This window comes from Melanerpes formicivorus, unplaced genomic scaffold (assembly GCF_026170545.1).
Source record: "Melanerpes formicivorus ecotype bairdi unplaced genomic scaffold, bMelFor1.0.p_v2 SCAF_4, whole genome shotgun sequence".
In the NCBI taxonomy this organism is placed as follows: domain Eukaryota; kingdom Metazoa; phylum Chordata; class Aves; order Piciformes; family Picidae; genus Melanerpes; species Melanerpes formicivorus.
Genome location: NW_027142356.1, coordinates 12790832 through 12803022, shown reverse-complemented (window position 1 = coordinate 12803022; position 12191 = coordinate 12790832). Strand labels below are relative to the sequence as shown.

General features: G+C 39.3%; 1 protein-coding gene across 16 annotated transcripts in view; it reads left to right on the top strand.

The window, feature by feature from the left end:
- TENM3 (teneurin transmembrane protein 3) overlaps positions 1 to 12191 on the top strand; it is a 423644-nt gene that overhangs the window by 294534 nt on the left and 116919 nt on the right. For all 16 annotated transcript variants that reach the window (XM_068137014.1, XM_068137013.1, XM_068137012.1 and 13 more), the window contains one exon: positions 8373 to 8611. In XM_068137014.1, coding sequence (XP_067993115.1) covers positions 8373 to 8611 — 239 coding nt within the window. The remainder of the gene's footprint in view (positions 1 to 8372; positions 8612 to 12191) is intronic.

The window sequence follows — 12191 nt, the reverse complement described above, 5'->3', positions numbered from 1 at the left end:
GCTAGTAATTGCTACTATATCCAGGGTTTTTTCCCAATTGCAAGGAGAACAGATGAATCAAATATTACACAGTAGTGGACTTGTTAGTTACATTAAAGAAATTTTTGTAGAGTCATAGATATACTGAAATATTCAGTGGTGTTTTGGCTCCTGAAAGTAAAATAAACAAATTTAAAAAAAAAAAGTTAGGTATAGGATTTTTTTCCTCTCTTTTTGACTTCTCTTCAAGTCACTTTCTGTTCTTCTAGTTATCTTGCAAATGTCAGTTTTTGTTATATTGTCCACTGAAACAACAGGTATCTGAAAGTAGCTTTTCTCAAACCCTTTGTCTGACCCATAAAGAGCCTAAATTTTACTTCTTAGCTTTAGGCAATTGCTTTTTAATGCTTTTGTATGGTTTATCCTGAGAATAAAGTGAACGAAACAGTAATATTATAAAACATAGGTCTTTATATACAGCAATGCAAACAGTACATACTCATTATATAAGAACAAGGGAACAATCAGTTAATTTAAACTGAAATTGACAGAAGAAAGCACATTTTAGCATGATGGGCGTTTAGCCCACAGAAGAAAATGCCATCAGTGAGAGTGTGAGTTCTGGACTATTTAGAGGAAGAGTGAGCTGCTAGTGAGTAAGTAGACTGGAAGACATTCATCCCCTCCCTTTATATTGGCCACTTTCAGACAGTGTTGTTCCTGGTGATCAGTCGTACTACAGTAATTCTTCTCTCTGCTTATTGAGCTGCAGTTACACACAGATTTTGCACATGTAACTGTTGTCTATCAAGTAAGATCACAGAATCACAGAATCAACAAGATTATTTTCCTTCTCCACAACTTATTGGAACAAACTAACTTGCTTACCGCATGGCATATGCTTGCAGGAATCACACCCCTTATACTGTTGTTTAGACAGAGACCTCCTTCAGAAGTCCAGGTCAAACATCATTTCTAATACTGGACGGCTTTTGTAGTGCAGTCTTCTGAATGTTACAGCTGTTCTTACTCAGTGGTCCTTCAGCAGTGGTCTGTAATGATCTGAAGAGCCACATATCGTTAACACCATCATGGAACTGACCAGACTTGCATTTAGGACAGACAGGAGACAGTACTACAGGAAAACCTATACTGCAGTAGCACTGTGGCATTTGCTACTAATTGTGGTGGAATCTCTATTCAGAAACATGACCAAGATAATAAGATTTATTCTGCTCTGGAGTCTTCAGGTGTTGGTAATAAACAACAACACACAAGATTCAAAGATTTGGGAGGGATAAGTTCAGGATTTTTAAGCCCATCAATTCTAAATACAATTGTATTATGGATCAGTGGTATCATAGCTCTTAAGGTGAAGAGTGATTTGTTGTTGTATACGCCTAAGGCCTAGCAATATTGCATTTATTCTGTAACAGCAGTCATCATCTGAATTACATTGCTCAAAATAATAATAGCTGTCTTTAAATCTCACTTGGGAGATGATAAAATATGATCCATATTCTGATGTGCTTAGAGAAGTTCAATAGAATTTAACTGGGGCTTATTCACAATTGTGTGTTTTGTGAAAGTCCTTTGTGATGTATTTGCCATGGGATTCAGCACTGTGTTGGTGTGGTTGTGCCATGTGAAATACTTTAAAACAGAACTAAAATGCTTCCAAGGAAGTTGTTGGAAGTGATAAGGTAGAATATTTTACGTTTTTTCCAAGTATGTGCAGAGCATTCTGTGTATGATGCCCAAAACCAAAGAAATCATAACTACAGGTCACAGTGAATCTCTTACAAAGTGAAGCTATTTAAATATAAGGTAAAAAAAGAAGTCATGCATCTAATGTAAAATTTCTGTTAGAAATGTTAAACTTATGCAGTAATTCTGTACAAATGCAGACCTCTCTATTTAAAAGTAATGTTTAATACTCCCGTTTGCCTAACATGGGTTTATTTGTCTAATATCTATGCTCTGGGCAGTCTGGGGCGTAGGGCCTTCCAGGCACGTTTATGTAATGCTGCAGTCATTGGTGCATAGTATCCATTTTCTTTTAAACTGAGGTCAAAAAGTTTTTATCATGGATCCTTTTGTAGAGAAAGTTATTTTAAATCATGTTTCTGTGCTGGACACCAGGCTATCTTACATCAGATGTATTTGGGCTTATGGTCTAAGCCTTGCTGTATTTTAATGTTTTGATATTCAATCTCCATTCCTCTAAAGACACAGGTTTTGGTTAACTTAATCTTTCTGCTCAACTCATGAAGGTTTTTATCACATTTTTGTCCTTCCTGCTTTCCCATATACTGAATTTAGTACAGGATGCTTCAATTTTATTTTCCACAGAGAAAGTGGCAACACAGAGAAAATCTTATTTGATGTGAATCCTTCCCCTCAACTTGAAGAGGAAGAAAACCTTCATGTCAGCAGGTGCACACCACCACTTGGTGCTCAGAGGGTACCAAGGAATTAATCTAAAAGCATGATGATTTTACTTTTATTCATATGCTTCTGTTTTCTGGCATCTTTGAGGTTTTTGAGTTGTGTTTCTGTCTTTTCTTTCAAAGGCAGAATCTAAACTAAGTAAAATGCCTACCATTAGTAAAATAAGGGGACTTGCCATCTGTCTGTGTATCTAAGGATTATTTTGACATAACTTTGTATTTTGCTACTGGTCTATAGTTTAGATATGTAGGTACTGAATTCTCCCCCTTCCCCCAAAATGTAGTAGGAACATATATTGAATAAGATGACAGAAATATATATAGAACAAATCTAAAAGTAGAAGATTGTTTGCTTTAATAAGTTAATTGAATTACTTCATTAAAGCAGCTAGCTTGTCTTGTAAAATATTCACTGGAATTTTGTACTCTTAAAGCTTAAAAATATATTTAAAGTGCTGCTTACATGAAGATCTAGCAAGTGCTTATTGGATGATCTGTTTTGAATGCAAGACACACATTGCAGATGCTAAAGCTCCCTATGAGATGAAACATAGCTAAAATGACTGGTAAGTCAGTAATACAAGTACTGGTCAAGTAGTGCAAACAATTTAGGCTTTAGACATTAGCTATTTGAGTTCCATAGTCTGAAAAGACAAGGTAGATGGATATATGGATCATTGAAATAATTTGTGGATAGATTATGTTTCAAGAGCGTAAGAGTTTCAGCATTATCTGGAAGCAACCTGGATTTATTGTCAGATACCAAATCCTTCTGAGTGTCTCATAGGAGCACTGCTGGGCATGGCTCAGTGAGGCATACAAAATGTGCAAATTTGATAGCGTTACACTTTAAATACTCATCACTTGAAGTTAATGTAGCAGGAGAGTGTCTGACAACTTTGTTAGTCACTCCACTCATTTGGAATAGAGAGGTCCAAACAAATTTTTTTAACCTAGAGGAAGATACCAGGCTGGGGTTTATGCTGTTGTTTTTCCCTCAGTATTCACTATTCAGCTTTTGCAACCACTCTGGCATTCTGTCCATGGGAGTCAAAGCAAAGAAGGAATAGCTGAAAGTAAGCAGTTTTTCTGTGTGCTGCCTAGGACTGCACACTGCTCAATTCCCACTGCTCTATTCCCACAATGTTCTCCTGGAGAAACTGGCTGGTCATTTCTTAGACAATTTTACTCTGGCTGGATGGCCAGGACCAAAAAACAGTGGTGAATGGAGCTAAATCCTGTCGGCAGCTGGTCCTAAGTGGTGTTTCCCCAGGCTCAGTATTTGGGCCAGTTCTCTTTAATATCTTTATAGGTGATCAGGACAAGGGGATCAAATACACCCTCACTAAGTTTGCAGATGACACCAAGTTAAGGGAGAGTGTTGATATGCTTGAGGGTAGGAAGACACTACGGGAGGACTTGGACAGACTCAGTGGTGCGAGGTTCAGCAAAGCCAAGTGCTGGATCCTGCACTTATGTCAGAACGACCCCATGCAATGCTACAGGTTTGGAGAAGAATGGCTGGAAAGCTGCTCAGCAGAAAAGAAGCTGGCACATCTGGTTGAATATGAGCCAGCAGTGTACTCAGGTAGCTAAGAAGGCCAACAGCATCGTGGCTTGTGTTAAAATTAGTGTGAATTGCAGGACTAGGGAATTGATTGCATTGGTGAAGCTGCACCTTGAGTACTGTGTTCAGTTTTGGGTCACTCACTACAATAAAAATATTGAGGTGGTGGAGCATGTCCAAATAAGAACAATGAAGCTGGTGAAGGGTATAGAGAACAAGTGTTATGTAGAGTTGCTGATGGAGTTTTTAGCCTGCAGAAAAGGAGACCAAGAGCAGATGTTACTGCTTTCCACAACTGCCTGAAAGCAAGTTGTTGTGAGGTGGTTGTTGGTCCCTTCTCCCAGGTAATAAGTGAAAGGACAAGAGGAAATGGCCTCAAGTTGCAAAAGGGGAAGTTTAGATTGGACATTGGGGGAAAAAAATCCCCAAAAGGATTGCCAAGCACTGGAGCAAACTGCCCAGGGAAGTGGTGGGAGTCACCATTCCTGGAGGTATTTAAAAAGACATGTAGATGTAGCACTCAGGAACAGCAGACTTGACAGTGTTAGGTTAATGGTTGGACTTAATAATCTTAAAGGTCTTTTCCAATCTAAATGATTCTTTATAAATGCCAGATTCATATATATATAAGGCAATTTTCTTTCATTGCCTTGATGCTTAAGGTGAACTGTCAGAGCTATGACAGGTCATGCCACACAGATATGAAGCCATCTCTTGAGTTATCTATGGGATTAAATCCTCAAAGGCTTTGAGAATGTGGATTACAGCCCCTGTTAGACTGTGCTGCACCAAAGCCAGCATTTTAGCTCATATTTTCTTGGAGGAAAAAACGAGGAAACAAATCAGAGGCTGACTGTTGCATTTTGTTAAAGGTTAGGGTATATGGAGTTGATTCAAGTGCTTGTATAATGCCAGTTTCCATTTTCACTCTGTTGAGCCTAATAGCAAGAGCAGGAGGATGTGAAAATTACTGGTTGGTCAGACAGCTTCTTATTTTTAACATGGTTACTACCTTTTTGGAGGACTATTGCTGTACCTGCTATATGGCTTTCCTTCAGTCCACTAAAATAGTACACCATGTAGACAGAGAGAAAGAACCATCTTTGGTGTAGCATTTTATCTGTGTAGACACTGTTTGTGAAATATGACCTAGGAAACTACAGGCCAGAGAACATCACTTGTTTCTGGAAAGGTAATGGAACAGCTCATCCTGGAGGTCATCTCTAAGCACGTGGAAGAAAAGAAGGTTATCGGGAGTAGTCAGCATGTATTCACCAAGAAGAAATTTTGCTTGACTAATCTGATTGCCTTCTGTGATTGTGTATATGAAGGAAGAGCAGTGGATGTTGTGTACCTTGACTTCAACAAAGCTTTTGACACCATCTCTTATAGCATCCTCATAGATAAGCTCAGGAAGCATGGCTTAGATGAGTGGACAGTAAGATGGATTGAGAACTGGCTAAACATTAGAGCCCAGAAGGTTATGATCAATGGTGCAGAGGCCAGTTGGAGGCCTGTGTCTAGTGATGTTCCCCAGGGTCCAGTAGTGGGTCCAGTCTTGATCAACATACTCATCAGTGGTCTGGATGAAGTGACATAGCATACTCTCAGCAAGTTTGCTGATGATACGAAACTGGGAGGATTGGCTGACACACCAGAAGTCTGTGCTGCAATTCAGCAAAATCTGGACAGGCTGAAGAGTTGAGCAGAGAGAAACCTAATGAAATTCAACAAGAGCATATGTAGAGTCCTACACCTGAGGAAGAATAACCTGTGCATCAGTACAGGTTAGGGGTTGAACTGCTGGAAAGTAGTTCCATGGAGTCCTGGTGGATAATAAACTGACCATGAGAGAGCAATGTGCCAAAAGGGCTAGTGGTATCCTGAGGTGGATTAAGACTGTGACCAGCAGGTCAAGGGAGATTCTTCTGCCCTTCTACTCTCTCCTAATGAGACCTCATCTGGAATATTGTAGCCAGTTCTGGGCTCCTCATTTCTAGAGAGAAGGGGAACTACCTGAGAGAGTCCAAAAGAGGGCCACAAGGAACATCTCTTTTATGAGGAGCGACTGAGGGACCTGGGGCTGTTTAGCCTGGGGATGAGAAGGCTGAGAGAGGAACTTGTCAATGCATATAAATATTTAAAGGGTGGGGATAAAGAGGATGGGCCAGTCTCTGTGCAGTAGTGCCCAATGATAAGACAATGGGCAGCAGCAACAAACTAGAACCCAAGAGGTTTCACTTGAACTTAAGGAGAAAATTCTCTACTTTGAGGGAGACAAAGCACTAGAAGAGGCTGTCCAGAAATGCTGTGGAGTCTCCTCCACTGGAGACCTTCAAACTCCATCAAGACACATTTCTGTGCAACCTGATCTAGGCAAGCCTGCATTAGCAGGGGGTTGGACTAGATGATCTCCAGAGGCCCCTTCCAGCCCTTACTATTCTGTGATTCTGATTCAGTGATATACCTGGACCTAACATTCACTGTACATAGCCAGAAACGAAAGAACAGTAAAGGTCAACTGGATGAGACACTTTATCAAGATTTGATGAATCTACATGCTTCTGTGAGTCTATAAAATCAAAGTATGGTATTGTAAGGTATAAAACACTTTTTACATAGGGCTAGTTGTTATTATTTTGGTGTTTGCTATATAGAAAATGTAACAACTTTTACTGAAGTACTTTCTTAGAGAGGATTTAAACAACCAGGGCTTTATCTTTTGAAATCATTGATAATCCTCTGAGCACAGAAGCCTAGAAAAAATTGGGTTATGCTGTTGTGCATCAGTAGATCTAGTGTGGATCTTTCTGTTATTACTGACAGCAAGATTAATATTGTTCAAAATGAAACAACCTTTGTAGCATATTTCGTGGGATCATGTTTGTAACACAAATATTTTCAAGGAGAGGGCTTATGCCAAGATGTTCTAGTTCACCTGTTAACCTCCCACAGCAAAATCACCTGCAAATACTAAACCTTGTTTGTCAACTGCTGATATTTTTCTCAGTCTGCAGTGGTGAAAATTAATCTTTAGTGTCTCTGCAGTGCATTTCCAATGAAGCTGCTATACTTGTATATATGCAGGTATCCAAGCATGGGTGCTGGAGGATGAAAGTCCCATCAGCTGAGAAGCAGTCCACGGTGCCATGTGGTGTAACTAGAGGGCTTTCCACAGTTAGGTAATTCAGTGCTAGATCCTCTGACCTACACAGTATAGGAGGCATGCAGCAAGCAACACAGCATAGGCAGGCACATGGCTTCAGGAGAGTCTGGGTGTCAGCAGTTCATCAGTCTCTTACCGATTAAAAAATGCAAACACTTCTCTAGTTCTTTTTAGCTGTTTGTGTGCTTGGCAAGTTCAAGTTCTCCACGGTGCTTTCTTACCATTTTTAGCTATAACATATTCATTTGGCAAGACTTGATTAGGTAAGGGAAATCCTTACACTACAGAGTTGCTGACATAACAGATTGGCAGAAGAACTCCTGGTGCAAAGATCTTTGTTGGGCTGAGGTTCTGTGGTTCCAAGAAACACGTGTAATGCTTAGAAGCTTTTCCAGAGTAATTATGCTTGTACACACAAAAATTAAAGGATTCTGTTGTGGATAGGCTCAAGGAGCAATATTTCTTCTAGAAATTTGAATTGACAAAAAATGAAGTTTACTGGTATCTCGCAGAGTGTGCCATGACTTTGACTCTGCTTTTAATTTCTAGTGCTGGCTGTGGTTCTTTTTGAGCACTTGCTAAATATATGTCTTTAGAGTACTTCCTGGGCTGTGCTTTGTGCTGTATCCATAATCAGATCTTGTTATGGTAAGATTATGTGCAAGGAGATACAAATTAGTGAACTGAATATTTAGGACCAAAAAATAAATAAATAAAAAATCTTTTCTCTGACTCATTTTGGTAAAGTTGCCAGAAGTTTATATCTGAGAGATTGCTGTTTTCTTTGTACTTAACCCAGGAAAACTGTGATAAGTACTGTGGGCTACAGTTAGATTGCTCATTATTGACTTTTTAATAGAGTTCCCTGTAGTCTCTAGTGGAAGCCAACAAAAATAAACAGCAACAGAAAGCCTGTCCCTACTCGTTGGATAAACTGTAAAAGACCTCCTCCCTACCATACCATACTTTGGGTAGTTCTGTTTCCTGTCTGGATACCAATGCAGTACTAATGTTTGGGGTTTCAGTATTTTCTTAAAGGGAAAGTGTCTTTTTTATGTGTGAGTGTCCTGACAAGCATTGTTTCTGTGACCTTTGGTAGACTGGGTGTTAGCAATTTGAAAAATAGGCTGCATTAAAGAAAAGAGGTATGACTGACTGTGCTCCAGCATTATTTACTTTAACACTTTGCCATATACTCTTTCTTCTTCAGGCATTTCCTATTCAAAACAGGAACGGGGACCACACCACTGTTCAGTACTGCAACACCTGGGTACACAATGGCATCCGGCTCTGTTTATTCCCCTCCTACTCGGCCACTACCTAGGAACACTCTATCCAGAAGTGCTTTTAAATTCAAGAAGTCTTCGAAGTACTGTAGCTGGAAATGTACTGCACTCTGTGCTGTAGGGGTCTCAGTGCTGCTGGCAATACTGCTGTCCTACTTCATAGGTGAGTCCTATTTTCTGTGATTGTCTGGTGGATTGTATATGGACTGTGGCATACTAACCTTTAACTAGCAAAGTTTCTGGTAACAAGGAAAACCACAAAAATGATTCAATGAAAAGTCCTAGTTGTTTAGACCAAGGAGAAAATTTGAATATTTTGCAAGCATTCTGCAGCATGATAATGGCCAAACTAACTTCAAAGAACTATTTGAATTACAATTAAGTTATGTGGTATCTGTTTCTTATAAAAGTATATGCAAAATACAGGCTGTAAAAATTCCATAATGTAAATATAATTTGCATTATATCCATGGAATTCTTTTCCTCTAGTTTTGCATGTAATATAACAAATAACGCATGTAGGAATGCCAACTATCGCCTGTTTCATCCGTACATACACATATGTTTGTGTTCAGAGGTAGAGGAAAAGTTTACAGGGAAAACAGTCATCCCAAAGGGCAACATGCAGAGAAGATGGAGACTTCTTCCTCCATTGTGGGTTGTTTGGTTTTAATTATTTTTTTGTTCTCTCTGTTAAATTCCATTTTCCACTTTTTATTTTAGATGGCTTTCATTATTTCTTTAGCTCTTTAATTATTTAATTTCATAAATGTTTGCTATAAATATCATACAATTTGAGTTTTAGGCAGCTAATGTTGCCAGTGCTTGTCTGAAAAAAATGTCATTAACTTCAATAGGAGACTAAAAGAGAAGGGGAGGGAGGCTGATTTTGTGCTTGTAACTTCTTCTGCACTTTGTCCAGATTACAGATTAATTTTTTTTTTAACCTCTGAGTCTATAAATGGTTTTCAAAGCATTTCTTTCAACTGATCTATTAATTAGAAGTTTGACTTACCACAGCTATGGAAATATAAGATCTGGGTTTGGTATTGGTTTCACTCAGATTCAGAGACTTAAGAAGTCAGGAAAAGAAAATAGAAAGAGGAGAGTCAATCTCTCCTTCCCTCCTTTTTAAAATCAGTATAAATTAATAATAAAGCCTAGAAGGCCTTATGCTCCTTAAATCTTCATTGCCTTTGTTGAAACAGGCTTGCTACATTTCAATCCAAGGCACAGCATAAGCTGTATAAAGCCTTTGAAGTAGTTCTTACTGTGCTGAAGCTCCTGTGAACGACACAAGAAACTGGGTTGCTGAGTAGCTGGAGAAATTCCTCTCCACCCCAGCAAAGCAGAACCCCCTGAGAACCCTTTACACCCCGAAGCAAAGAAGACATGGATACAAATGTAGGGCTTGCCCACTGCTCCCCAGCTCCTTTCATTTGTGGTGGTTTTGTGTGACTGTGCACTAATTTACAAAGGTGTGGTTTAGGGTTAAATTGTGACACTAGGTTTTGTGTTGGGTTTTTTTTAAGTGGGATTGACATTTATAAAACACAGTAATTGTGCTCAGTCTCCACAATATTGCCTCATAAGTCATCAGAAGTAAACACCTGCTACTAAATAAATAGACAAATATGAAAGATGGAATTCAGTATAAGTAGCGCTGTTAAAAACTGAGGAAAACAGCCATACAGATAGTAAAATATTAAAAGCCTGATCCTGAGCTGAGCTCTATGGTTTGGTAGCCCTGAAGAGCCAGATTGCTTATGAATCTGAGTGGCACAGGAAGGTAGCTGTACCAGATTATTTCTCCCACAGGCACATTAAGAAATGTAAGCATGTCTAATGTGCCTATTCCTGTATTCAGAAAAAAGAGCCAAGCTTTCCAGTGAGTGAGAGCTTTCAGATCCACATATCATTTATTCACATACCCTGTAAAATATATAACTGTACAACATTTCACAGGCACACACCAGCTCACATCCATACTGAAATAATGCACATGGTCTTCCTCTGCCCGTAGTCAGAAGGGAGCTCTTAGCCTACAGGTGGTATTAGACATATTTCAGCTAGCTCAGCAATCTAAATGTACAATCCAGCACTCAGGGACACTCTCTAGAGAACTTCAGGTCCATAAAACCTTGAATGGATTACACTCATTCATATACGTGGTTTTCCCATCTCCTCAGGTGTAATATCAGAAATACTCTCCATTTAATAGGCCATCTAAGTATAAGTTGGTGGAAATCATTAATGTATGGTTGAAACAGTCCTTCATCTTGGTTAACTGTTTCATAACACAGGTGTGAAAGGGAAATGACTGAGTAAGAACTAGGTCATAGCATAAAAAGATAGGGAGGACTGTGATATTGTGTGACCTCTAGCATCCCTCGATGTGCTTTTCTAACACAGCGGTCCAGCTTGTCTGATGAGGTTTAAAGCAGCTGAGCTGGCATGTCACATTTTTAAAGCCGTTTTGAGATATGCTCTGTCTTCACAGAGAGACATTGCCCTTGCTGCAAAACATGCCAGTACACATTGATAAGGAACATAGTGTGGATGATGTCCACTGTGTGACTGTGGCAACTAAAAACTGAAGAGCTAATAGGACCACTCACCTGGTGAACAGTGACAGAACCAGGCCCTTTTCAGAAAGGCAGACATTAATGTGTCATGCCCAGGCTTATTTTAGTTGCGGAGGATATGGGGTAGGGAGAGTGACTTCAGATCCCACTGCCTCCACTCATGTAACATAAGGCAGGAGAGACAGTTTGCTAGACTTCATGTCTGCCTTTACAGAACTGCTCAGTCAATTACTGCTTTGTCAATTAGCCCAGCCAAAGCAAGGAGCTGCATCAAGAGTTTGGTCTGTCTTGCACTTCTTTTATCACTCTGACAGGAAAGACTCCTACATTTACGAAGTCTGCAAAGAGGAGTTGGGAGCAGAGGATGTCAGCATGGCTTGAGACCAGAATAAACACTGCACTGTAGGCCATTTAAGGCAGTCTTGTGGGTCACAAGGAACTGAAGATACTCTTTCAGTCTAAAGGAAGGAAAGCCCCACTCTCCAGCCTCCTCACATATTCATGTTTTTCTTGCACTAGAGATCTATCAAGCATTTTGCAATGTACAAAATGTTTTTTACTATTCCCATCAATGACACTTGCTAATTTTTACAGAAAGTAGGAGTGAGTTGTGAAAAAAGTTTGGAGGCTTCATCTACTATTAAATTTTTGAGAAACAGGGAGCTATGCAACAGAAATGTGCAAATGATGAACCAAAAGATGGTGCAGCAACGTACAAGGGGACTGGAATTAAAAATCAGCTCAAGTGTAGAGTGCAGGATTCAAATAAAAGCTCACTGAAATAATGAGTTTAAAAGATGGGGAATAAGGCATAGAAAGTGCTTCATTTGGGGATCAAGATTACACCAGAATTTCTGCAAGCTTCTCATATGCTTAACTGCCACTCATAATCAGATTTGTAACCAAGGAAGAAAGCAACCAATTTTTTTTCCACCATTAACATTTTAGAATCATTTTCCCTGTTTGGAAGACTAGGAAGAACAGTGTTAAATTTAAGCCTTGAAAGAGTGAAAAAAATATTAGGTTGCCTTAGTTTGACCTCTTTCTGTATATGCAGTAATAGTTTCAGCCATACCTTGTACAGGGAGTCTGTCTGAGAGCTAGAAATAAAGTTCAGCTTTCCAATGTGAAAGACAAACCAGAACTTTGTCCTTTGTC